The sequence below is a fragment of the Caenorhabditis elegans genome, chromosome X, assembly GCF_000002985.6.
Source record: "Caenorhabditis elegans chromosome X".
Classification (NCBI taxonomy): domain Eukaryota; kingdom Metazoa; phylum Nematoda; class Chromadorea; order Rhabditida; family Rhabditidae; genus Caenorhabditis; species Caenorhabditis elegans.
This window is the reverse complement of record NC_003284.9, coordinates 3170683-3195843: the sequence shown is the minus strand read 5'-3', so window position 1 is coordinate 3195843 and position 25161 is coordinate 3170683. Positions and strand designations below refer to the sequence as shown.

The window sequence follows — 25161 nt, the reverse complement described above, 5'->3', positions numbered from 1 at the left end:
CGACTTCAAAAAATCTATTTTTTTTGCTACTTACTTTTGCAAATTACAATATTTTCAGCAGTTTCATTTCCAGTAATATAACTGTACACATTTTGAAAAACCTGCGTAGAATAAAATGTGTTTATACACTTTTGGGTAATAATTATTTAGCCTATTTCATATTTTATGGGGTTACGTCACAAATGTATTTAAATACATTTTGCTACATTATTTGAATAACCCCATTATAGTCCAAAACTAAATGATCCAGTTACGAATATAAATCATTTCTCCAATTATAGTGGGAAATATTTTTGAAATTTGAAATTTAAATTAATGTGATTTTTTCAAAAATAGCATTTTTCCTTCAGCGTAAATTTGCGTTTGGAGCAGCCTGGACGAATTGAAACTAATTTATATATGTTTTTTTTTTGTGAGAAACAAAATTTTTTGAAATGCTTAGATGCATTATTGTATCAGTACACTTGCTTGCTTTTTAAATAAATAAAAAAATTTGTAAATGATAAAAAATGGACCTGTTGAAAATGGTATAAACAGTGGTACAAAACAGATTAAATCTGACCCTATAGCTATAAAAAACTAGTAAAACTGTTGCACGTTTTTTGTTGAATTTTAAGTTTCAGTAACTCCGGATATTTCATATGCCATATTTCTTTTATTAGTATGCCTGCAATACTATTAAGGAATGCAACACTAATTTTCGGAGGGTGTTCAAGGTGCGATACTAACAAGTCTAACAAGTCTAACAAGTCTAAGAGAGAGGCCATACTAGTATTAAAAAATACGTTACTCTTAATGTTAAACAAAATTGGCAATTTACAATGATTTTCTCGGAGCGTTTTATCATGATAATTTGTTATTTTGGATTATTATAAGTTCATTTGGAAAAATCCCGCTCTGGTGCTACTTAACCTTAAATTAGAATATGTTATCTATGTTTGATAAGTTGCAATCGGTATGAAGTTTTTCCTAAATTGATCTCAGGAAAAATCTGCATTTGAAATGGTAAACGAAAATTTCGGCAGCTTTTTCAATGTTACTGGACATTTTAAATTTTAATTGGTTTTCAATACTAACAGTAAATACGAATCCCTAATAAAATAATGTTTAAAAATTTGACTTGCAAATGTGTTTATGTGTTTTATCATAAAATCTAATAAACCATGGTAAATCAATATGTAAATCGTGGGAAACTGTACCAGCTCGTGCCGGTATGTATAAAACATCAACCACGTAGGCTCTTTTTAACTGAATGTTTATTTTATCAACTATTGCCAGATTTCTCTCATTGTTTTATCTTTATACAAAATGGATCATCTGTTTATTTTCTCAGTGTTGAAGCGTCATTTTGTCTGAAGGAGAAAACACAAGAATCGTGAGAAGTCTTTGTCAAATCCTGTTTTCATGACGAATCCCTGCGTTTTGGTCTTTGCATTTTGTGAATAACGTGTGGAAAATGCACATTTTCATGCATTTTCCTGAAACAGAGCTCCAAGTTTCAAAACGTCAACTAGTTTGATTGGAATTCCCTATTTAGTGGCGGACACTTTTCTCAAAAAAAGACGAAGTGCCTTCCTCCTTCTCTGTTTCTTTTTGCTGGTATAATGTCAAATATAGACATGAATATGATAAAACGAGTGGTTTTGTGTGTAGTTGTCCATCAAAGTTTGAGCAAAACATGTCACCTCGTCCGATGCACATCGAAAGTGTGTTGGTGTCACATGAAATTCTGGAAATACATATCAAGCGACGGCTATTCTCTCCTCCCTTCCCGCGCCACTTTATTCTCGTCGGAGAGCACTAGAAGCTGGCAATCTCCATAAAATAATTCGGAGGCAATTTTGCCGAGACATATCACTTGTCACATCGCATATGCTTCTTTTGATGCTGCTCTGCACATCCTTCACATTATTTTTTTCCTTTTTCTGATTTTTGACGCCATGCTCAATTGCTCAACTTTTGTATTATTACATTGAAAATATCTACTATATTAACGACAGCGAGGCATACTGACCGCTGTAATAGACATTGCGTTAACAAGTACCAGAAGTTTTCTATAATTTTGGAAAGATTGTAAGCGAATTGCTCTCACATTTGTGTGTATCTTCCGAACCTAATAAAATATTATTAAAATTGTTTTCTGAAAGAGGTACTGTCGGCGCCTGAACAATCCTTTTGTGAACACTGCAATGTCGCAAATTCTAGGGCCCCAGTTTTTAGCAGTTTCATCGTTGTTTAATCTTGCAAAAGTAAAACTTCAAAAAACGCGTCCTGCTTTCTAAACGGTGCCCCAACTTTACGGCTTTGCAATGATCGTGACAGTAATTTAAAAAAGTTTATTTTACCAAATGATCCGATATTACTCTCATAATATGAAAATTTAAACCATGTCAATTCTCAAACCCGTGAGTTTTAAATTTTTGTCAATAAAAACCAGTTACAAAGTTTTTAGTTAGAACTCAAAATTTACAAGAGCATTCAAATTTGATCAAAACATATTATTTTTATCTGCAAACATTTCCTGGAATGTAACTCAAACTATAACTAAAACAATTTTTGAAATTAAAAAAAATTGTCAAAATGTTTGTCCGAATTAGAAACTTAAAAAAAAAGAATGAACTTTACCAAGAATAAATCTCAATGTCAGTAGTTATCTTTTACATTATGATCTAAAACTTACTCTCAAGTGGTACCAAATAAAATGTTCATTTCCGGCAATTGATAATATCGGCAATTTCGAAATATGGCGGTTTTTATGAAGTGTTCGGAAATTGTTGTAAAATAAATTTTTGCAATTTTCAAACCACAAAAATGGTTTAGAATTTAACAAAGTTGACTTAGTTTTTAATACTTGAATTCAATTTATACCTTTCAAAAATGTTTTTAAAACTTTTTTGTACTCACTTTTTGGACAAATTTTTACTTCTAATGAAATTTATGCCAGTTTTCAAATAATTATAGGAAATAATTAAATCTGGATCTTCGACATTCTTATGCCAAAAAAGATATTTGGTAGATAAAGATATAAACCCACAGTTTGGAAATGAATCAGCTAACATTTTTAGGCAATCAACTTTTCGGCAATATCAGCATTGCAGAAAGTTTTGAAATCCGGCAATTGCCGGAATTGCCGATAGCCGGAAATCAGAATTTCTGAAAGTATAATTCTGCTAATTTCTAAAAATTTAAACGCGTAAAAATGCATTTTGTTGAAAAAAAACTATTTCATGAGCGTGTCAAAATCGACGGTTTTCACTTTTTTTTAATGAAAAAACTACTAATCGGATACTAAAACACACAGTTAAATTTTTGTAATGTTAGAAATACAGTTAGGTATGAAAATTGCCAAGCAATTACGACAGTTTCCGTTAGCCAGAAATTTTCATTTTCGGCTCAATTTCGGCAGTTGCCAAAAACTGCCGATTGCCGAAATTTCAAGAATACAAAACAAATTTCAATCTTAATTGAACTAGTAACTTTTAAAAATGTTGGGTTATACAAAAAAGAAGAACAACTAGAAAAAAAATGACAGAAATACTCCATTTTTCGTTTATTAAAAATCCCAATTCACTATTTATCAAATTTTCTAACTATTTCTTCCGTACAAACAACTTTAACACATTAAACTTTCAACTTCAGCCCCATTTTCATTTCTTCATTTCTGCAAAACATCTGAATTCAAATTTTTAATTGATTTAAAAAATTGTTTTCTAGAATCTTTGTCAAAACTTCAATCCAATTTCCTAAAGTGCACGTAGTTTTTCAAGTTTCTTAATTTCCGCTTTGCCTTCAACTTGAGCATGTTTCATTTTCGACGAAATTTGCCATCTCACTTTCCTGCTCATGACGTCTGCCACACAAGAATCATGGAAGTTGACGCAGCCGCCCCCTAATTTCATTATGTACCTCTTCTTCTTCTTCGTCGTCTCTTTGGACCTTCCCAAAATATTCGTAATGCGTCCTGATCTTCCACGCCGTACACCGAAATTGAATTACCTTTTCCGGAAGATTGAAGCGGCGGCGTTACGGAGAACAGAAGAAAGGAGGAGCTGTTAATTCCCACTTTTTTCGTATTTTATATGGTCCGGCTCTTTGGCTCTCAGGATCTATTATTGATGCGCAACACCTCGAGCCACATGAGACACCGACACTCACTGCTTTCAGTTTTCCGAAAGGATTCTAAAACGGGGAATGAGAAGGTGCGCGTGAAGAGAAGACGTAGAGAATGTTCAACTTGTCCGACGACGTAGTATATCTGCTGAGCACATCACTTAGTTGACGAGAGCCTCTCTCGCGTCAATTTGATTACCATCTCCTAACTGAACAACCAACAACACAACTACGATTTGCTTTTCTTTCTCTTTTTCCGTTTTTCCCTTACACACACTTTGGCCCCATCGCCCGCTTTTTGACATGGAAGGTGAGTGGTCTTGGAAATTAACTGGAATTAGATTTCCACAAACTTTGTGTGGTCTGTGGCAACGGTCATTTGACAGAGCTGTAACAAGTGAGAAGGCCTGTAATCACATATGAAATTTCAACTAATTTGTGGTTCAAGAAAAATAGAGAAATCATAAACAAAACTTTCTTGTGTTGAAAACGCAACTATATTTTCAAAAGAACATGTACAAGATTTTTTTGTTCATTATTTATTTTGGCTAAATTTGTAATGTTCTAAATCGTTATATTGAGTTTTATAACCCAAAAACCTAGCTTTTTTCAGATGTTTTCCAGTAGTATAGTCCCAAAGTTGCAGTTCTTTTTGTCAGTGTTTCCAGGTTATATAGAAAAATATTGTTTTTAGGTGAAATTTGTAGGTTTTCAAAACATTAAGTTTGATATTGTATACATACAATCAACATTTTCTCAGTTTTTTCTAACATTTTTTTAAACCTCAACAGATGTCCCAGATTTGGAAAATTTTTATGGAAAACGACATTTTTAGGCAAAATTTATAGAGCACGTGTAATAAAACCGACAATTTATAGGCAAAATTACTAAGTTTACCCAACTTTAATTTGGGATATCTGACAGATTTTTTTTTTGAATTTATTTTTTAAAAAATCCACTTTTAGCAAATTTCAGGGACTTGGGAAATGTACGAGAAAAATTTTTAATCTATATTTTTTCAGTTTTCCACTTTTAAAGTTATCTTGTATTTGAAGGGGTCGGCCGTAGGTCTGAGCCTAAACCTAGGGTAGGCCTAAGCCTAATTCGCCGCCTGAGTGTGCTAAAATTTGGTATTTTTTATTTAAAAAAAATCAACACAAAAAGTTTCCAAAGTTTTCGGAATTTTCACTGAACCAATTAATCACATCAGTTGCTAATCCACTTGCTGCACCCACTTCCCGCACACTTAACCCACAGATTGTAAAACGCTCAACTTGATAAATGTAGCATTATAAAATAATGGATAACATTTGAGAGTGGTAGTAGTGGGTTAAATGCTGGATGACTGCCGAGTAAGTGTAATAAGATGATGAATTGCATCAGGGACTTTAGAAAGGCGGCTGCTGCTGGGGGTCTTTAAGTGCACCACCTAAATCATTCGTCCGCCACGGTGGTGTCCCGCTGCGGGTGCGACCACTGTTTCTTCATCTATCACCCAATCGTTCTTCTGTCTCGTTAGTGAATTTAGACAACCTTCTGTTTTTTTTGTGAGGTTGTTTGAATGCGCCAAAAAGAGACATCCTTGAGTTTCACATCATCGGTCAACCTTCAATTTATTTTTTTTTGCAATCTAACTCAAGTTGTAAATAGCTGTGAGTCAACTTTTTGATTCGTTTTCACTTGTGAAGGTTTTTTTGCTTCATATAGCAAAATAAGAAAAAACCAATACTGGCACAACATTGGAGTTCAAATTTCAATCATTTTTCTTTAAAAAAATTGTAACTTTTTAGTCAAATAAGTCAAATAATACCAAAAAGTTTAATTGCAGTTCTGGTTGTAGAATTTTCAACGAAACCTGTGAGAAATGGCACTTATTAAAACAAATGTAAAAAAATCACCTAAAACCCCTAAAATAATAGAAAACGTCGTTTTCTAAAAGTTTTTAAAGTTTGCCAAAAAAAAACTACACTAATTGCTCTTTTTCAAAAAATTACCTTTTCAGTATATCAAAAATTAATTTCGAGAAAAAACTGGAAAAATAGTTTGGAACATGTTGAAACAGATGGCATCGTATCAGTTTCCAATAAATAATAAATACAACTTTTTTTTCGAAATTATGAACCATTTTTTTCAGTTTCATTAGGTAGACAAAAGCATTTTTTTGAAAAAGTTTTCTTGGTAATAGAAGTGTTTGTAGATTTCATTACGTGGGCATAGATATTTCACAATTTGCACAATACTTATGGCCACCAATGTTTTAAATTTGTTGGGACACAGACACTGTTTTGCGATTAGTGACTCTGGTTCCGATTTGAAAAGAAATGGCAAATCTTTGAATCTCGGTGCCTTTCACACATTTACAAACAATATTCCTCTTGTTCCTTAATTCTTAAGCACAAAACGTATGTCATGATGAATAAGGTAGTTTTTATTTCTCACCCTAAAATGCCAGATTTTTAAAAGTTAATTTTCATGCCAAGTTTGCCAACTACTTTTCTCATCTAGGCAACAGTATATTTTGTTGCGAAACTTTAAACACTACAGATTGCGATTTGAGTCATCTTGAAAGTGATAAAATGCGCAATATTTCGTTCTCAAATAACCGTCCAAACAGTTGGCAATTTATGCAAACAGAAATCGGAAACATCTATGGGCAATTGTGTCTCCCCCGTCTTTTGTCTTGAGAGAACTGTTGTGTTTCGTCTTCCCTTTTTTGCCCACAACATTTTATTCTGCTCTTTTGTTTCTGTGTTTTTTGACTTTCTGACTTTCTTTCCACAAACGGTAACCCCTTACTATTCAGCTCTTGAGTCAGTTTCTGAATCATCAGTTACATTTCTCCAAGTTTTGTTCTCCACACAACAATTTTCGTACTACCACACCAAAAAACTTCAACAGAGAGAGAGAGAGAGAGAGAAAAAACACGGAAAAGCAGAAAAAAAGACATTTCAGAGAAGCGAACTCGCTAATTATTTTCTGCGAGAAGGCTTGAGTGAAGTTTTAGAGTTTTTAGAGGCGTTACAAAAAAGTGAAGAATGAACGTTTTTGACGTTCATCTAGTTGATTGCATCCTTTTTTTCACTTTCCTTTTATTTTTTCTTTGTCTTCAAAAACGAAGACATTAATCAACTACAGTAGCATTCAAAAATTTGGTGAGAAGACCTCACAGATTGAGCCAATGAACAGGGAGGAAATTGGAAGAATTCAAACCACCCGTCTGGGTTAGTTATCACCATCTTCAATCGCAATTTCCCGTGCGTCTCGACCCGATCAAAGGGTAATTAGAGCCGTCCGTAATCCACTAATCAAATAAACCACCAAATACAGAGATATCGACCCATTCATTAAGTGAGCCTCTTACCTTTCATATACCCTTTTGTTCTTTTCATTTTTTTTTTTGCACGGTACAAGTTGCGATTTTTTGTTTGCTGTTGCTGTTTCCCACAAAAAAAAAAGTGATAGGCAGAACTTTTGTGAGTTTACTTACCTCGGAGCTGGTAAAAATCGGTAGGGTGTTTCCAGTGATGTTTAAAAATAATTTTTGAGACTTTTCGAGGACCTGAATGAATGTGAAGTGCAATAGTTCGGTCGGTCATCTTGTGCTTTGTTCATCCCACGATTTTGAAATGTAGAAAAGTCACATTAGGATAATTCTTTTTTGAGGATTTCAATTTGAAATTATGTGTCGAATTTAAGTTTTTTAGGGAGATTAAAACGGCTATTTCTATAGTTAAAAATACATAATAAATATTTTCAAATAATGTTTGAAACAAATTTACTCCCAGTTGCAATTTCTCATTTTTTGCCACATTTTGGAAGTCGGCCAAAAAATTTTTTTCAACAAATTTCAATTTTAATTTTTTTTTGAATCTAAACACTGTGAGTATTTATGACGCAACTATGTATGCTCTAAATTTCTAAAAAGGTTTAAATTTTATAAAATTTTAGTATTTTACCATATATATTATTTGACCAGATTCTTTCCAAAATTTGAAAAAATAATCAGTTTGTTTCATCAAAATAAATTACTTTTTGGGTCATTTTGATCTTGTTTTAACAATATTTTAACTGGCGCTATTCCACTATTAACAGAAATTTATATAATTTTTGCTGGAATTATTTGTTGAAAATGACTTTTTGTTCTACTTGTTTAAATCATAACCAGTTTTCAAAAAATAATTTTTTTTTCTTTAGTCAAAAGCATGTACTGCAAATTTTTTCATATCTTAAACTTACTTCCTTAATTAATGCCTGTTCATGATGTAAAGAGTAGAAGACTTTGACGTCTTTTTTTTTGGTTTGAGGTCATCTATTCTTTCACCAACTGTTCTAGAAAAAACATGGAATCTTGTACTAAGTAGTACTACCATATGCTGCTGTAAAACTACCGGCAGCTGGAAACTCTTTGATCGTTCCGAAAAATAGCTCATGTTGAAAAGAACACAAAAACTTTCAAGATGCTTGCGAAACATTGCGAGCCAGTTGGCTCCAGAGGACGCGGCACATGCTCACTGATTTCCATTTTGGACATTCGCTCATTTCCTCCTCTAACACGCTTTTTTCTTGCTGCCTCTGTTTCCTCCCGACTGGATGTACTTCAATCAACAGCGCTCGTTTTCTTGTTTTCTGCAAAGGTCAGCTTGTGTTCGGGAAGACTAATTAATTTTGTTGCCATTTTCTATGACTTCTTTCGATGACTTGATTCTTTCTTGTAATGGTCTTTTGAATACATTTTAGTCTCCGGTTTCTGTTACATTATCGGTTTCTAAGAATTTATTGTTGAAAGTGACGACAGTCAAGAACCAAACAACATGCTTCATCGTTTATCGGAAGAACACATTTAAGTGAATAAATTACGATGTAACAGCGATGCAGTTTTTGGTCCGAAAAACAAATATTTTTGTTTGCCATTTCACACGCTTTCTGTTCTATTCTATAATATTCCTCTACCAACTTACCAAATATATTACTTTTAAAATACGCCACAATTCCGTTTGCTTTTCAGTTTTCAGTTCTGCTAACAGACCGAATTTATAGTATGAGTTTTTAATTTTACAACAATTTTTTTGACTGACAAAACATGATCTAAAATTTGTTAATATCAATTTTCCTTTTTTTTTCTAACCTTTCCGTATATTCCACTTTTTTATGATATGAGGCAATTTGCCAAAACTTTGACCAAACATTTTTAAAAATCTATAAATTTTTGAAGTGTTGTTTTATTATAATATCAGGCATTTTGGACTATAGTAACTATTGTTCGACTAAACCTCCAACTATATTTGAATAAAAAAAATAGTTTCCGGCGCATCGAGAGCTGTCAAATATGCAGATTTGAGCTAACTGAAGCTTTAGTTTTCAAGATTACAAATCATCATTAAATTTGAAGACATTTTCAAAAACTTTAAATTATCGAATCAGATTGGTTGGGCTCAATTACTTGTAGAACTTTTAGATTTAAAAAAGTTAACATCACGTAAAGTCACTTGAAAAATGTTAAACCAAAACCAAAACCAAAATTGTTGCAACGAAACAAAAAAAAACAAACAAACATGAAAATGAAAATTCGAGGGTGTACGCCAGTGTTCCTTGCAAAGGAGCTGTCATGTACCCACTTTATGAATGTCTCCTTTGTTCCATTTTTGCCGTCGAGCTCTCACGCCTTATCTCGCCCTTTCCATGTACTAAAAGTGTATCAATGTTTTGTGATCTCTTCCTTCCACTTTTCTTCGAAATAGATGACATTTCTCATTTTCATCCTTTTTTGTGCTTGTTTACCAGGAATACATAAAACGAATGTGTTGGAGAATTTGAGAAAACTTTTAGAGAAGCAAATTTATTTTCATTTTTGTTTTTCAATATCAAAAACTATTAGATTTCATTTTTGTCTTTTTTTGGAGCTTGTGAGATTTATCTGAAAACAATTACTAAAAACTTTAAACATTCGGGTCATCGAAAATTATGATGCATAATTATATGATTTATTTTATCTTGTACTATTTTTATGCTATTAATATTTTTATTTCTTTTTCCTGTAATTATTCAATTATATCAATATTTCTTATACAAATTTTATTTTTTTTACTTTTTTCAATTGACCACATTGACCCTTCCCTTTACCAATTTCAATCCAAGTAACTTTATTCCTCTACGTAGCTTTTTTTCGAAAGAAGTTCTGAAAAACACGACCGCTGAAATTTGATATTCCAGATGACGAAGATGAGAGTTCTATCAGAGGTCAATTGGATCTAGAGGTCTTGTGAGAATTGCACTCGGAGGGGCTATTCTGCTATTTCATCAATTTTTTCCAAGTTTTATTTTACCAAGACGAGTTCGTACTTAGAAATATGATGAATTAATTGAAGACCGGATGAAAGAGCATAATACACAGTACACACTGTGACTCGTGTTTTGGGATTTTTGGTTTTTCTCATTTAGGTAGAGAATCAGGGGGAGAAGGGTGGGAGAACAAAAAAAATTCAATTTTGAAAAGAAATGCGGATGGATTCTCGAAAAAGCAATCAAATGTGATACCAGTGGTATGTGTATGTGCCCTCTCTTGTGTCGAGATACGGAAAAGCTCTTCTGAAAGCACGAGACCCTTCATCCTATCCTTTTTCTCTCATTTTCGCGGCAAAAGATTCAGTCTCCCTGAAAATGGAATTAATGCCATTCCAGACTATGTCTGTTTTCATTATTTTTCATTCTCACAGTCACCAGTGCCTGCTCACTCTTCCTCATTCAGATTCTGTCTGTTTTTTGTCTCTATTTTTGTTATCTGAAAAAAAAAAACAAAAGCTCGCGGTAATATACAGTCAAAGTGCAACTCCATTAAACTGGCAAGTCGAGCGTGGAGCATTCGGTCCTGTCTCGCATTTTAATTAAATTCCTACCCGATCTCAACTTTGTCCTAGACGCGCTCTTCTTCAACACCGCTTCACAAAATAAGTTTGTGCTCTATTCCGCTCCTATTTTATTTCCTTTCATGAATCATCACCGCCGAGGTAATAAATTGAAATTTCCGGTAAGCATTTTTGATTCCCAAATACATTTAAAGCATACGGCTGTGAATTTTCTGCACTTCCACAAAACGTCGCGTGTACTTATTTTTATTTAAAGTTTTTTTTTCGTACCTAGCTACATTCGCATATTTGCAAAAACTCTACCAAATTTCAAATTTCAGATTAAAAATCTTGAAAGTAATCCCAAGAGTTGAAGTTGATTAGTTTTTATTAGTTCGAATTTCATGTCTTCAAGTAGTCTGGGAATTACAAGGTAGATTTTCGTTCAAAATTTATGAAATTTTTCCAAATTTTCAGTTGGTCTTCCCAGCTTATGAACTTAAAAGTAATAATTTTTGTAGTATACCTGCGTCAAAAATATTACCGATTTTGAAAACTACACGTAACCATTTTTGTCCATATCAGGCTTAAGCTTAATGTTTTTCTAAGCCCAAGAATGCTTTTAAAAAATTCAGGTTTAATTAAACTATCAATCTTATAAGAAATGAATGAAAAATTTGTTGAAAAATATTTTTGGGGTAGGTACATTAGAGAAAAATACCAAATATTTGAAGAACTCGTGAAACAATTATTTTGGCCGACTTCCACAACTATGACTACCTTTCGACTGTATAAAAAGCATTTTGATTTGATTTGATTTATGTTCAACATTAAGAGCCAAAAGGTAATACATTAAAAGGTAGTACAATTTAAGGTTTAATGAGAAAATAAATTTATAAAACGAGACAAACCCAGTAAGAGTTCATCTCGAGTGTGGGAAATGGGTGGGGTAAGAATTTTCAGTTTGAAAGTTTTACTATAATTTTTAAACATTTCGGCTCATTAGGAGCAATTTTAAACAATTCTACAACTAACCAGACTCTACCTTTAACATTGAGCAATAATGTAATTATGTAAGTACCCAAAGTTTATGAATTTTTGAATATACACATTTTTTGACATTTTCTAACATTGAAAACGTTTTTTTATGAACATTTATATAACTGCAGAAAACTTTTTTCTCGTGTTTTCCTGACTTATCTGTCAATAAAAGAAGTGAAAAGATGATGTATAACCGGAATATTGAATATATGCCATCTCACTAAAAGTTTCATAAGTGCCTCAAGGCACTTATGAACCCGATCATTCGACGTTTTTTTTTTGTGTCTTTGCTTTAAACGAAACGAGAAGCAAAAGGTTTCAATATCTTGTTATGATATGTGTTTGCGGATCACTTTTTTCGCCACCGAACAGCAGCGGAGAGAGGGGGGAATGAGGAGGAGAAAGGCATGCTCCGCGGGGCACTTCCTGCCCCATTCTTTTACACTTTATCAACCCACGGGTGCCATTAGCCAGTTTTCGTGTGGCGAGAATACAATTTGATTGCCAGTTCCAAAAAAAGAAGAGGCTAGCTGGAACAAAACTTGTTTTGCTTCTCTTTTTTAACGTAAAATTCCACGATGAACTAAGATATAATGTAATACGTGTGAAAATGAAATCCGGATCAACGCGTTGTAGCCTGTGGTTTTCTGTGTTTTCTGTGCTTTCTGTTTTCTGTTCACTGATCATCTCCTGGTTATCTCACCCCTTTATTTGACAGTTACTTGCTCAATATTTATCTATTCTTATCAGTCGGCTCTATTGTCTGTTCTGTTCCCCCCACTTGTATTTTGAGATTCAGTAGAGGCTAGAAAAATTGTATTTCTGCCTTCTGGTTCATCCGGCGAGCTCTTTTGTTTTGAGCTCGAAAGCTTCAGTGTAAAATCACTTGTTTCCAATTCATCAAGATAATTATCGTGATAGCGCGGCGAGGTGAGGAGGGTTCCTGCCGCAAAGTTTGAATGCTTTCCAATTAAGTTTGATGTTAAACCACTTCACTCGAATTAAATTGTTTTATAGGTCATAATATTTTATTGTTTTACATGGGTTTTGGGCTATATTAGTACAATAATTCACATTCAAAAAAATTGCCATCAGTCCAAGTCACTTTATTTCAACTAAAAACTAAATAGATTCCAATCGCAATACGTCACGCAAACGTTACAGATTAATATCTTTTTTCCCTTGATATTGGTTATTTCTTCATTGAAAAGTTTATTACACAAAAACCGAGGTGTTTTCCTCAACAACTTTTGTTCATTTTTCGCGGCCCGCATTACTACTATCAAACATAACGATTATAAATTCAGAGTAAACTTTTTTTTTCGACCAATTGTTTTACAGGGTAGTTAATTTATTTTTCGATGGAAAATTGCCCCTATTGTTAAAAAAATGTATTTAGTTAATTTAACTTAATTTTTAGAGGTATGTATATCTAATTTATCAGTTTTTAAATATTTTAATGTCTAAAATCATGCATCAAATAAATTTTTGTTTTTGAGTGTGTACTCAGTTTTTCTAAGTAAATACAAAAATTATATATTTTTTAAACAGTTATTTTAACCTTTTTTTCCACTAAGAATAAAACATATAACGAGTAAAAATAGTAATCCTAGACAAGGCAAGATACTTTGATTCTCATAAATTATAAATTTCCTATAAATTATTCCTAGCCAATAAATTCAAAAATCAACGTTTTTCTGTTTCTCTATATAATGCTCCGACTCAAAAGTTTACCTTTGCTCCCACCCCCGTTCTCTTATCGATAAATTTTTTGATTAGATTTTTGGCCAGTAATACGTACATTATCAGTTGTGTTTTCTTTGTTCTACACCTTGTTGCCTTTTTCATTTTTTCTTGCAAAGAGTGATGTTGAAAAAGGGCGACCCTTCAAAAACCAGTAAATCTTCTTTCAGACGGCCCCATGTAATAAATGCAAATTGAAAAAAGGATTTTTTCATATTCCAATCATGTTTTTTCTTTCTTCTTTTCTTTCTTTTTTTCGTTTTTTTTCTCTCGAGCCAGTATCAGCTGGTATTCTTCCAGAATTGGCGAGCAAACCTTAAGAAAAAAGGAATGACAGAAAAAAAAATGCACAAACAGCGGCATACCAGCTAATTGTTATCGTCCTCTTCTCCTTCTTCTTTCATCTTTTTCCACACTTGGTGGCCCCCCACCCAAGTCTACAACACATTTGGGTTCGTAGAGCATCCGCGGACCATGCCGCCCCGCTAATCCACTATTGAAACATATCCGTAGGCAATGATCCAGCCAAAGAGGGACCCGAGCTGAAGGGAGCCTCTCTTCTTCCTTTTTCTTCTTTCCTCTTTCTCTTCTTTATTTCATTTGGTGAGCAGAAAAGGCGGCGCTTTTTTTGCGTGTGTGTGTGTCGTGTATATGTCTAGTCCCTTTGAATACTTTTGAATAAGACGTAAAAGTACCGATAGGATGATTCGCATCTAACAATGTCCTATCCAGCTGACGGCGCTCCCTTTTTGCTCCTTAATGTGACATCATCTGGCCATACGGCGTTCTGTTTCGTCCCACTATGCTAATTATTTCGGGAAATGCATATGTTTTAAAATGTTTCCTACTTGTGTTAAATATTATTTATTTTAGACAAAGAATACCGTTTCAATTTAAGCTCCAATAAATAAAATATTTGAATTATTTCAGAAAACTAAAATGACCAAATATCCCAGTGAAACTTAAAGTCAAAAAGATATAAATTTCTATTTTCGCCTCATATTTTGGAATTTGACGATATTTTTTATACGTCAACTGACGGCTTTTCATTGCTTGTATATAAAGGTTATAAGGGTTCAAACTTGCAGCAGTGCCCGAAATTAGTCAAAAAGTTTACTTGTTTTGGAAAACTTAGTAATTTACCAAAACTTAAGCTGATATTTTTTGAAAAATCTAAATTTGTGTTGAACTGAACATTTGGAAAATCTTTAAACTTTACAGTATTTCCTTCATTAGTTTAGCAACCTTTACTAATCTTACACCCCTACAAGCTAATCGAAAATTAGTCTTCCAACTTCTAATAGTCTTGCACTAACAGCAACACTTTGCGGTAACTTTAGCAAAGTTGTCATTTTTAGAGTAAATTATACTTCATAGCGTTCAAACAATTTATGAAAAAGTGTAAAAGTGTGTATTTTCATTGTTTAAACAATATCCAGCTATGATTTCTATAAAAAATGTTTGGCCCAAAGTTCAAAGTCTAAAATTTAAAAAATAGCATTCAAAAAATAGTCTTGCTGCTTTTTTTAGACTTGCACTCCTACGAACCAATTGAAAATTAGTTTTGCAAGACTAATAGAGGAAATATGGCAATTCTGTATTTAGACTTTTTACCATTTCAAAATGTTGAATAGATTTTGACAAAATCCCCATTTTCCCTACACTGTTTTTAATTAATATTAAAGTTTTAATGAAACCCGGTAGCTATTTTTGGAACGTTTAGATTAACATTTCTTATTGCATGTTTCAAAGAATTACTTTTCTAATAAACACAATCGTGTAAACATTATACATCCCGATTTGGCAGTTCTTTCACACGTCTATTTACCAAGGGATCCTTCTCTTTGTGGATCAGATGATTTGTGACATCTCGCGAATTCCAATAAGATGACGCACGGCTACAAAATTCTTGATTAACAAAAACGCACATCGTGTTGATTAAAGGATTTCCGAATCTAGATACCTCTCTCTCGCTCTTTTTCTTTTGCGTCAATTTTTTTGAGCTGTCAAATCGTTTGTCCTCAAAACCCGAGCTCAAAAAAGATCAGCTCAATTTGTTTAAGTAGTGCACTTTTTTGATAGGATTGTTTTCCCGTTTTCTCAAGTGTTGCTTCCCATTCTCCGGCTGAGCAATTTTTGAAATTTTTTAGTGAGTGAAGTTTAAAAATCAAGCATCTAGATTTTGATGACGAAATAAAACGAATTTTTTACAGCCAAAAAAAAACGAAGGGTTCACATTGCAGCTTCCGGTTCCAGCTCATCTTTTGCTCTTGTTCTTTCGTTTCTTTTTATGGTGGAATGAGTTGAGCCGAGTTCAGAAAGAAGCGCGGAAAAACGGGAGACGCGCGCATCAGCATAGTAGATGTTCATCAATTGCAAATGAGAATGTTAATGCTCGGCCGGGTTCACTGGCGCGGGGTGCACACGCCAATGTATCATTCTGAATGGTTTCGTATCGTGCCCTTTTTTGACTAGGAATGTGTGGGGGAGAAGGATATGGGGATAGAGAACGGCGCCAGAGATAGACGGCTACCACCAGGACGACAAAGGTTAGAGTCAGACAGATGGAGCACGTTCCGAATATCATTTTTCACCGGCTCATTGTCCATTACGTCATGTTCCTGCAATTCCAACAAGCTTTTGGGACTCATAAAAAGTTTTTGATCAGTGTTTGCGCAAGGTCACCTATCCAATTTGGGTTGTAAATTTCCAATTTTTCGGCTGCTGCGCGAGATGTATCTCATGGTTTTATTAGGAAAATCCATCGGTTACCTCATCTCCTGAAACTGACGTGAAGAGCCAAACTTCTAAGCTTCACTCTCAGTTTCGTCTTTCTACTTTTTCCCCCTCTCACTTCCCGTTTTTGTTTATTGTACAAGAATTAGATAGTTGGGAACAAAGTGTCTTTTGAAAAGTGTCCGCTACATACATATGTCATGTACAAGAGATTCGCCTCGTGCCCCCCGTTTTTGGGGGCCCCCAGAAACTACTAATCCCTTTCCAACAGAAGCTCTTTTGGCATTGATGTGCTCTCACACCACACAAAAGCAAAGCACCCAATGAAATTGCACTCTGTCTCACTTTGCCAGCAGGGAAAAAAATAACTTTTGAAAATCAAGTTTGATTTCTTACTTAAATTCGGTTTTTTTAAGTTTATAAAATTTGAGAAACTTCCAATTAAAATCTCCGCTTCCAGTACTTTCTCAATTCACTGACGTTTTTCGTTTACTTTTCGTTTACCTACCCATCCGATTATGTTCGCCTTTCACCTTTCCTTGTATCATTGCGAGTGAAAAGTTTTCCAAAACTGATTGCCTCATAAATTTTTTGATTATTCTCCCTCACTCCGTCTTCGTTATTGACAATAACTTTATCGATTACCTGCTTTTTATCAATTGAGCGTGTTTTTCAGATGTTCTAAGAAATCTTCAGACTTGGTTGGAAAATGACAGCTCCAGATGAAGAAAGCGCTGTCAAAGTTGCTATTCGTGTACGCCCGTTTAACAAAAGAGGTAATATAATTTATTATTAAAAATGGTCATTGTGATATCAAAATTTCAAAATATTTCAGAACTCGACTTGAAAACAAAGTCTGTGGTTCGAATTCAAAAGGAACAATGTGTGCTTCATCATCCAATTGAAGAGTAAGTAGATTAATGAGAAAGCAAAGAAAAATTACCTGATATCTATTTTATTGTAGGAAAAACTCGAAAACCTTCACATTCGATCACTCATTTTGCTCCACTGACCCGCATAGTTATGACTTCGCAAGTCAAGAAACAGTGTCCTATCACCTTGGATCCGGTGTAGTGGAGAACGCATTTTCGGGGTACAATGCATGCATTTTCGCTTATGGACAGACTGGATCCGGAAAGTCTTACACAATGATGGGAACCCCTGATCAGCCGGGAATCATTCCTCGTGTTTGTAATGATGTGAGTTTTTTTGTTCGTTTTTTTTTCCAAAAATGCACTCCTAGTGAAATTGAAAGCATACCTGTTTTTTTTTCAGATATTCACGAGAATTCAAGAAACTAGCAATTCTTCCCTGTCGTTCAAAGTTGAGGTGTCTTACATGGAAATTTACAACGAAAGAGTTCGAGACTTGCTTGACCCAAAAAAGTAAGCCATTCGTTTCTCTCAAAAGCAAAAACATAAAACAAACGTCTTTGAAGATCAAGCAAAGCATTGAAAGTGCGTGAGCATAAAATACTTGGACCCATGGTTGATGGATTGTCGATTCTTGCAGTCAACTCTTTTGAGGTTTGCCGATGCTTGAAAGAGTTTTTTTTCATCCACTTGTTTATTTTTTCCAGCAAATTTCAAACCTGCTAGAAGAGGGAAACAAGTCAAGAACTGTCGCTGCAACTAACATGAATGCCGAAAGCTCAAGATCACATGCAGTTTTTAGTTTGATTGTAACACAAACTTTGCATGATTTGGAAAATGGGTTTAGTGGCGAGAAAGTTGCCAAAATTTCGTTGGTTGACTTGGCTGGAAGTGAGAGAGCTGGGAAAACGGGAGCAGTTGGAAAACGGCTCGAGGAAGGTGGAAACATTAACAAGTAGGTGAAACTATGGAATTTTATATACATTTTCTTGCGAAGTGGCTTAAAAAATAAGTAAAAAATTGGAGGAATTTAGTTTCTATTTTTCTCCGAAATGATCTTGAAAAAAAAATCGATTTTAAATTTTCAGCTGATGTTTTTTGTTAAAAAGTATGTTATTGATAATCTCAATTTCATATTGATTTTTCAAATTGAAGAAAAAACTTGAAGTCACTACCAACTTTCAACTTAACATTTAACAGGTATATGTATTTATTAATCAAAAGCTTGATTTCAGATCACTAACTACACTTGGTATGGTAATTTCTGCTTTAGCGGAAAGAAATTCCAAAAAAGACAAGTTCATCCCATATCGAGACTCTGTTTTAACCTGGCTGCTCAAGGACTCACTTGGAGGAAATTCAAGGACAGTTATGATTGCGACCCTTTCTCCAGCTGCCGATAACTATGAAGAAACCCTCTCCACACTGAGATATGCAGATCGTGCGAAGAAGATTGTCAACCACGCAATTATCAACGAGGATCCGAATGCAAGAGTTATTCGGGAACTTCGCGAAGAAGTGGAGACTTTACGAATGCAGATTACACAAACTAAAAAAGAGCACGCTGAAACTGAAGAGCTTCGTGAAAGGCTTGCAGAGAGTGAACGTCTTGTAGCTCAAATGAACAAGTCTTGGGAGGAACGTCTTAAAGAAACTGACACGTTGAATAAAGAACGACAGAAGGATCTGACGGAAATCGGAATTTCTATAGAGTCCAGTGGAATTAAAGTTGAGAAGGATAGGTTTTATCTGGTGAATATGAATGCCGATCCATCATTGAATGAGTTGCTAGTCTATTATATTAATGTGAGTTGAACATTGCGTTTTTTGTTTCAATAAAATTATATTTTCTAGGGATCAGCAATTATTGGAAACTCGGAGGAGCTAGAGACAAGTAGAGACTCTGGACTATCAATGACATGCAGTGATTCTTCGAGAAGAGATGATGACAAAGGTATTGTATTTTTTTTCAAATTTTTTGATCTACCATTTTTTTTCTCTTTTCAGAACGAACTAGTATTGTCCTCCGAGGTCTAGGAATCATGAGACGGCACGCAAAAATGACTGTTGAAGAGTATGGCGGGCGTCTACGCCTGTTTGTAGCCCCAATGTCTTCGGAATGCAGAATCTGTGTTAATGGAAAGCAGATAACTGAAAGGACGCTTCTTAGAAATGGGAATCGGCTGCTTGTGGGCATGAATCACTTCTTCAAAGTTAACTGCCCGAAAGTGATGGACATGGAACAATCCATTATGGAGGACAGCACCATGTTCGACTACAATGACGCTTGGCATGAGGTTAACGATGCGAACCCCATCAGTTCCGCCGTTGACCAATACATGGAGAGTGTTACACTCAAGCACCAGGTTTGCGAGATTTCTTTTTTCGTTGCAAAAATCTAATTCCTACGTAATTAAATTTTTATCGGTTTTTTTTCAGGAAGACAAAAAGGCAGCTCTTGAGCAACAATACGAAGCATTTGAGAAATACATTCAGTCATTGACTGCCGGCGGGTTTACCCCATCTACGCCAATGACTCCTGGTTTTTGTCTGCCTACTCCAATCACTACACCTACCGGACTACCCCCATTCCCTTTCCCAGCAAACCCAAAACAATCTGTGAAAAGCAAATTCTTCTATTGGGCACAGAGAAAGTGAGTTTTTAAATAAATGTCAAAATTTTGAATTTTCAAAAATATGAATAATTCCAGAGAAGAAATGTTCGCGGAGTCATTGAAAAGGCTGAAAGCAGATGTTATTCATGCAAATGCTCTTGTACGGGAAGCAAATATGATTTCCAAGGAGCTCAATAAAAAACCAAAGCGTCAAACCACATATGATGTGACACTGCAAATTCCAGCTTCAAACTTGAGACCGATTAAAATCAAAGCTGGGCAATTTGTTTGTGAGCCAGTGATAGTCGTTCGTAGAGAAGGAATGAGTGGAAGTCAATTCTGGACTGTTTCTCAGCTTGAGAGCCGTCTTGTTGACATGAGAGATACTTATAATGATATGCTAAATGGATTCACAAGGTTCGAGTTTATTCATTGATCGTTACGAATTCAATTTACATTTTTTCAAGAACCAGCGAGTCTTTGAACGGCACACCTCATGCATCACCAATGAAGATAGCCGGAATTCCAATGAATGAGTGCTCATCTCTAGTCATTGACCCATTCTTCGAAAGCCAAGAGCACCATAATTTAGTTGGTGTTGCAAATGTGTTTTTAGAAGTGTTGTTCCATGATCTCCGTCTCGATTATCAAGTAAATCAAATCGCGGGAAGATGTTGATTTTTTAATGTTCTCTATTTCAGGTCCCAATTATTTCGCAGCAAGGGGAAGTTGCTGGGCGTCTTCATGTGCAAATTTTTCGCGTGGTAACTCAGGAAGAGATGGATGAAACTTCCAATAATGGACCAGAGACACTTCTTGGCAAAACGATCACTTGTCGGGTACGAATCAAGCGCGCATCTGGTCTTCCGGAAAAACTATCAAACTTTGTGTTTTGTCAATATTCATTTTTCAACATTTCTGAACTACTTGTGGTTGCCCCAGCAAACGAAGCTGCTAATCATTCATCTTGTCCAACTACTGTGATTTTCGAACATCAAAGAGTGAGTTTGCATAACCTAATAACCATTGATCATTAAAGCAAATTGCAGGATTTCAATGTGATGGTCACGGAAGAATTTATGGAGTATGTTAGAGATGATGCGTTGTCTATTGAAGTATGGGGACACAGAATATGCGGACATCCTGAAGAGCGAATTTTGGACACTGATGAAAAATCCAAGTCTTTGCAAAACCGATGGATGGAAGTTACCAGGCGTTTAGAAACGTGGTCAGAGGTGCGAGAATTGAATGATAATGGAGATTGGACGAGTGTGGAAGTCCGACATGCAGATGACGTATCGACTGGCGGTATATACCAATTAAAGCAAGGTCAGCAGAGAAGATTGGTTGTGGGTGTGAATGTTGCTGCGCCTGATGGGTTGCCTATCAGCATTGATTGTATTACTTCTGTTAGCATTGGGGCGATTATGGCTGTAAAATCAACGAACAACTTGAAATCGATCGACAGCTACCAGGAAGAAGACTTGGATAAGATTAGAAAACAATGGTCACATGCATTAAAGTCACGACAGTATTATCTTCAACATCAACTTGACTCTCTTTCTGCCAAATCAGGAAAATCCGAGGCTGAGCTGGACCGTGAGCATTCTCTAATGGGACAATGGGTAGCATTGACTGAGGAAAGAACAGCCGTCGAATGTCCAACACCAAATTCGTGTATACCAGGAGCACCATGTGATTGGTATGTGACGCGATTGAGCTTAAACTGAATATATCTTGATAATTTGCAGGATTGCCCCTGAAGGAGTGGAACGACATATCCCAGTATTATTCTTAGACTTAAACTCCGACGATATGACCGGTGAAATGACAAGTGATGAGAATGTGCCGCGTGTTGCTGGCTTACACTCCATGCTTCCACTTGAGCCAGAGGGCAACTTGCTGATGGTTCCAATTCAGAAGTATGATGACAAAGATCATGTGGCAACATGTTCCTGGGATTCATCAGTTCATGATTGTCCGGCACTCAATGTTCCTACTAACAGCAATGATCGTGTGTACGCAATTGTCAAGGTATTAGTACCTAAAATAATATTCAAAAATAAAATAAAATATTTTCAGATTATGGTGAGACTATCACACCCATGTCCAATGCACATTGTGCTGAGAAAGAGAATATGCTTACAAATTTACAAAAAACCAAGCCTAACAGAAAAGTTTTTCAAGAAGATGCTGGGCACCGAGACTATTCATAGAACTTCTTTATACTATGATGTAGTTGCTCATATTCCGAAGGTAAAAAATGTAACCAAACAATTTTCTGAAACATATTTTTCCAGTCTTCGCAAGATATGGAAGACCGGTCTTCACTGGCAATGATGGCTGCGAAGGATACATCTCACGACGAGCAGGGCGGTGGCTCATCTCGAAGCTCCACTTCATCCACGGAATCACAACACCAGCAGCAGACCCTTAATTACATTGAAGCCTACACAAAAAGTATTCAGGCGGTATGTCCAGTCAACGGTTCTTCGAAAAATATAATATTTCAGGTCGAGTCAATGTTGAAACTGGATAGACTTCGCCAAGAAGTAGCTATTACCAATATGCTTACTAAGAAGGAAAGGCTGCAACGTATTCAAAATTTCGGACTACCAATGCATTCTTTGAGGATGAACAGAGCAGTCAGTTTGCCAAATGCAATTTCTAATGCTGGACAGGTAAGTTGGAAGTTTTAAATATTGCTATAGTTGATTTAAGAGCATCTTGAAAAAATTTCATTTTTTTTTTCAGATTAATGGAGTAGAAAAACGATCCGACACGCCAATGAGTATATCCTCCTCCAATTCAATGGGTATGTTCTTTTTTTTATTGATTTCTTTTTTTTTTTGAATTATTGACTCGCCGCTGGTTTTTGAATCGCCCGGAAACGCGTCGCTTCAACTTGGTTCTTTCTACTCACCTTTACAGATCATTTAACCCAGAAATGTGTTTTCATGAAAAAAAATACATACAACTAATGCTTCTCACTTCTAATTTTTCTTCGCTATCTATCCCCAAAAAGTGATATGAATTGCACCTTTGATTGCAGTTGGGAATCAAACGATCTCGATGAAAAATGCACTTTCTGCACTGCGGATTGTTTTTAAAAAGCATGCAGAGCTTCTCGAAATTCTGTTTCTTTTCAACAACTTGCTTTCTAGAGTGAGAAAATGTGAAACTAAGCATTATTCCAAAAACTATTCCGCAATCATTTAAGAACTAATCACACAATTCTCTCCGCTTCTTGTTCTCACTTCACTTCCCCCTCCATTTCAACCACTAACATACTTTTCAGCGCGACCTACATCTCTTAATCTGAAACCTCTTTGCATTGGAAAGTGTAGGTTTTGTTTGTACCGTGCCCAAGAGATAAGCTGCTGTTTTATTTTAGTTCTTTCCTTTTGCATGTTTTTGCACGTTCAGTTATTGCAACCTATTTTCCGTTTTTTCGAATGTTTCAGCATGGTAAGATTTTTAAAAACATGGAGTAAAAATATTGCCAGGTTCCGTCTTCATACATACTTGAAATTCAAATTTTTGAAACAATTGTCCAATTCTTGTTAGAGTCAACTTTGTCTCAACCTTGTCTGCGTGAGAGAATGTTCCAAAGCTTTAGGAAAAGTTTAATTTAATATGTGTTACAGTAGTGTCAAAGAAATCAACTTATAGTGAAACGGTATCTTATTTTCAGTGACGAGCATCATAAGCCCGTACAACGATAAACTGACAGGGATTATGGAAGAGTCTAACTCTCTGAGAATTGAGGTAATTCATTTCAAAATGTACAAATTCTATTAACATCCAATGTTGCAGACTGTCCCAACCCGTTCTTCCACAGTACCAGAAACAATGTGCTTCTCAGCGGCTAAGAAATTGGTATAGAGATAATATTATAGTGTTCTAGCCAGTAGTATTTTTGAAATTTCAGTCACCAACGGAAGATGTAAAAAACGGAAATGAGAATAGCAGCCCTACCCGTACTGCAACAAATGGCACGTCCATGGGAGTTAACCTCTGCCTTCCACTAGATAACAACAACCAATTTGCGTCAAAAAAAATGCAAAATGGTAAGGTTATTTTAATACTGTAACATATAAGACATATTACATATTACATTAGATACTTGTCCTAAACACATAATTCCATTTCAGGAGACCTGGTGGATCTCAAAATCAACTAAATACGATGCCTCAATAGTACATGTCAACTTATATTTTGCTTTAAAATCGGGACAAGAAACTGACTAAACCAACATGATAAACACGATTCATTTGACTGCAATGAAGTCAAGATATTCTTAATATTATTGTATAACTGCTTTACCGGCTGTGACTTTTTCTTTGCTTTTTCATTCCAGTGGTTTTTACTCATTTGTGCTTTGTTTTTTCTTCACTGCAGGTGTTAGACCGCAATCCTACTTTGTAATTTGTTCTACAATGAATAAATGAAATTTTCATACTTTTGTTGATTTTCAAATTGAGATTCAAATTACATCCTAATAGATATAAACCCATATTTTTGAAAGTAGACACATTGAAGAACAGAAAGTAATGCTGGGAAATTTTTTAAGCTTCTACGTTTCAGTCTTTTGTGATTTGGAAAATTTTGAACAACACGTAAATTGACTTTTTTACAAGGTCGAGTGAACTGAACACTATTGCTAGGTTTGGCAAACGGCGTTGTGCTGAAAAAAAAATTCGGCACAACGTCATGTATAGAGCAACTACAGAGGATGGAAAAAAATTATTACGTTTTAATCAATTCGTTTCCAAATATTTTTCGTGCATCCCATCAATTTCTACTGATCTACAGTACACAAGTTTTAACAATTTTCGAAAACACTGTGTTTTTGAGAAAGTGACAAAAAAGGTGAAAAGGAGGGAAAGTAAACAGATAAATGGAAGGAGAGAGCAGGGGCCCATTCAAATATCAGGAGGTAATCAGTTTCAAATTTTCGCGCGGGGTTTTCGTTGGAGCGCTATTGTTATCTTTATCAGCAATCTTTTTATAACAACTTTTGGATATTCAAATATTGAAGGCCGTTACTTGGAATCAAGGCAGCACGTATTTTCGGATTTTTTCTTTATCTGCCGATTTTTAGATTTAACTTTACCCTTTTCATATCTCAAAACCATTTGTTTTCTATTCTTTATTCTAAAAAATTTTCCTTTCAAAAATCAACTACCGCAGCCCAAATGA

At 35.0% G+C, this 25161-nt stretch overlaps 1 protein-coding gene and 9 non-coding genes across 11 annotated transcripts; 5 read left to right on the top strand and 5 right to left on the bottom strand.

Annotated features, from left to right (window-relative positions):
- Window positions 1–1750: 1750 nt before the first annotated feature.
- Window positions 1751–1880, top strand: F56E3.19. The gene has a single exon (NR_070639.1). It is a non-coding gene; the product is annotated as an Unclassified non-coding RNA F56E3.19 (non-coding RNA).
- Window positions 1881–4120: 2240 nt separating this feature from the next.
- Window positions 4121–4363, bottom strand: F56E3.20. Its single transcript, NR_070638.1, has one exon. It is a non-coding gene; the product is annotated as an Unclassified non-coding RNA F56E3.20 (non-coding RNA).
- Window positions 4364–5366: 1003 nt separating this feature from the next.
- On the top strand, window positions 5367–5574 carry F56E3.16. Its single transcript, NR_070636.1, has one exon. It is a non-coding gene; the product is annotated as an Unclassified non-coding RNA F56E3.16 (non-coding RNA).
- F56E3.17 lies at window positions 5437–5574 on the bottom strand. The gene has a single exon (NR_070637.1). It is a non-coding gene; the product is annotated as an Unclassified non-coding RNA F56E3.17 (non-coding RNA).
- Window positions 5575–7377: 1803 nt separating this feature from the next.
- Window positions 7378–7449, bottom strand: F56E3.18. Its single transcript, NR_070635.1, has one exon. It is a non-coding gene; the product is annotated as an Unclassified non-coding RNA F56E3.18 (non-coding RNA).
- A 4849-nt stretch (window positions 7450–12298) lies between these two features.
- F56E3.10 lies at window positions 12299–12499 on the top strand. Its single transcript, NR_070634.1, has one exon. It is a non-coding gene; the product is annotated as an Unclassified non-coding RNA F56E3.10 (non-coding RNA).
- Window positions 12299–12499, bottom strand: F56E3.13. The gene has a single exon (NR_070633.1). It is a non-coding gene; the product is annotated as an Unclassified non-coding RNA F56E3.13 (non-coding RNA).
- Window positions 12500–15992: 3493 nt separating this feature from the next.
- On the top strand, window positions 15993–16202 carry F56E3.5. Its single transcript, NR_070632.1, has one exon. It is a non-coding gene; the product is annotated as an Unclassified non-coding RNA F56E3.5 (non-coding RNA).
- A 486-nt stretch (window positions 16203–16688) lies between these two features.
- On the bottom strand, window positions 16689–16873 carry F56E3.8. The gene has a single exon (NR_070631.1). It is a non-coding gene; the product is annotated as an Unclassified non-coding RNA F56E3.8 (non-coding RNA).
- Window positions 16874–17142: 269 nt separating this feature from the next.
- On the top strand, window positions 17143–24424 carry klp-4 (Kinesin motor domain-containing protein). Of its 2 annotated transcripts, NM_001373257.3 has the most exons (24): window positions 17143–17248; window positions 17308–17380; window positions 17437–17671; window positions 17748–17857; window positions 17911–17998; window positions 18052–18299; window positions 18580–19150; window positions 19199–19298; window positions 19352–19710; window positions 19784–19998; window positions 20056–20376; window positions 20427–20610; window positions 20661–20960; window positions 21009–21661; window positions 21711–21993; window positions 22042–22215; window positions 22260–22430; window positions 22473–22640; window positions 22714–22774; window positions 23258–23302; window positions 23654–23727; window positions 23776–23838; window positions 23891–24029; window positions 24114–24424. In NM_001373257.3, the coding sequence occupies exons 1-24, from the start codon at window positions 17182–17184 to the stop codon at window positions 24140–24142; spliced, it is 4731 nt and encodes a 1576-aa protein (NP_001359864.1). In that variant the 5' UTR covers window positions 17143–17181; the 3' UTR covers window positions 24143–24424. The 2 variants fall into 2 exon arrangements, with proteins under 2 accessions (NP_001359864.1, NP_001379674.1); NM_001392742.1 differs by lacking the exon at window positions 23258–23302 and having other exon boundaries at window positions 17149–17248; window positions 24114–24416.
- Window positions 24425–25161: the final 737 nt, after the last annotated feature.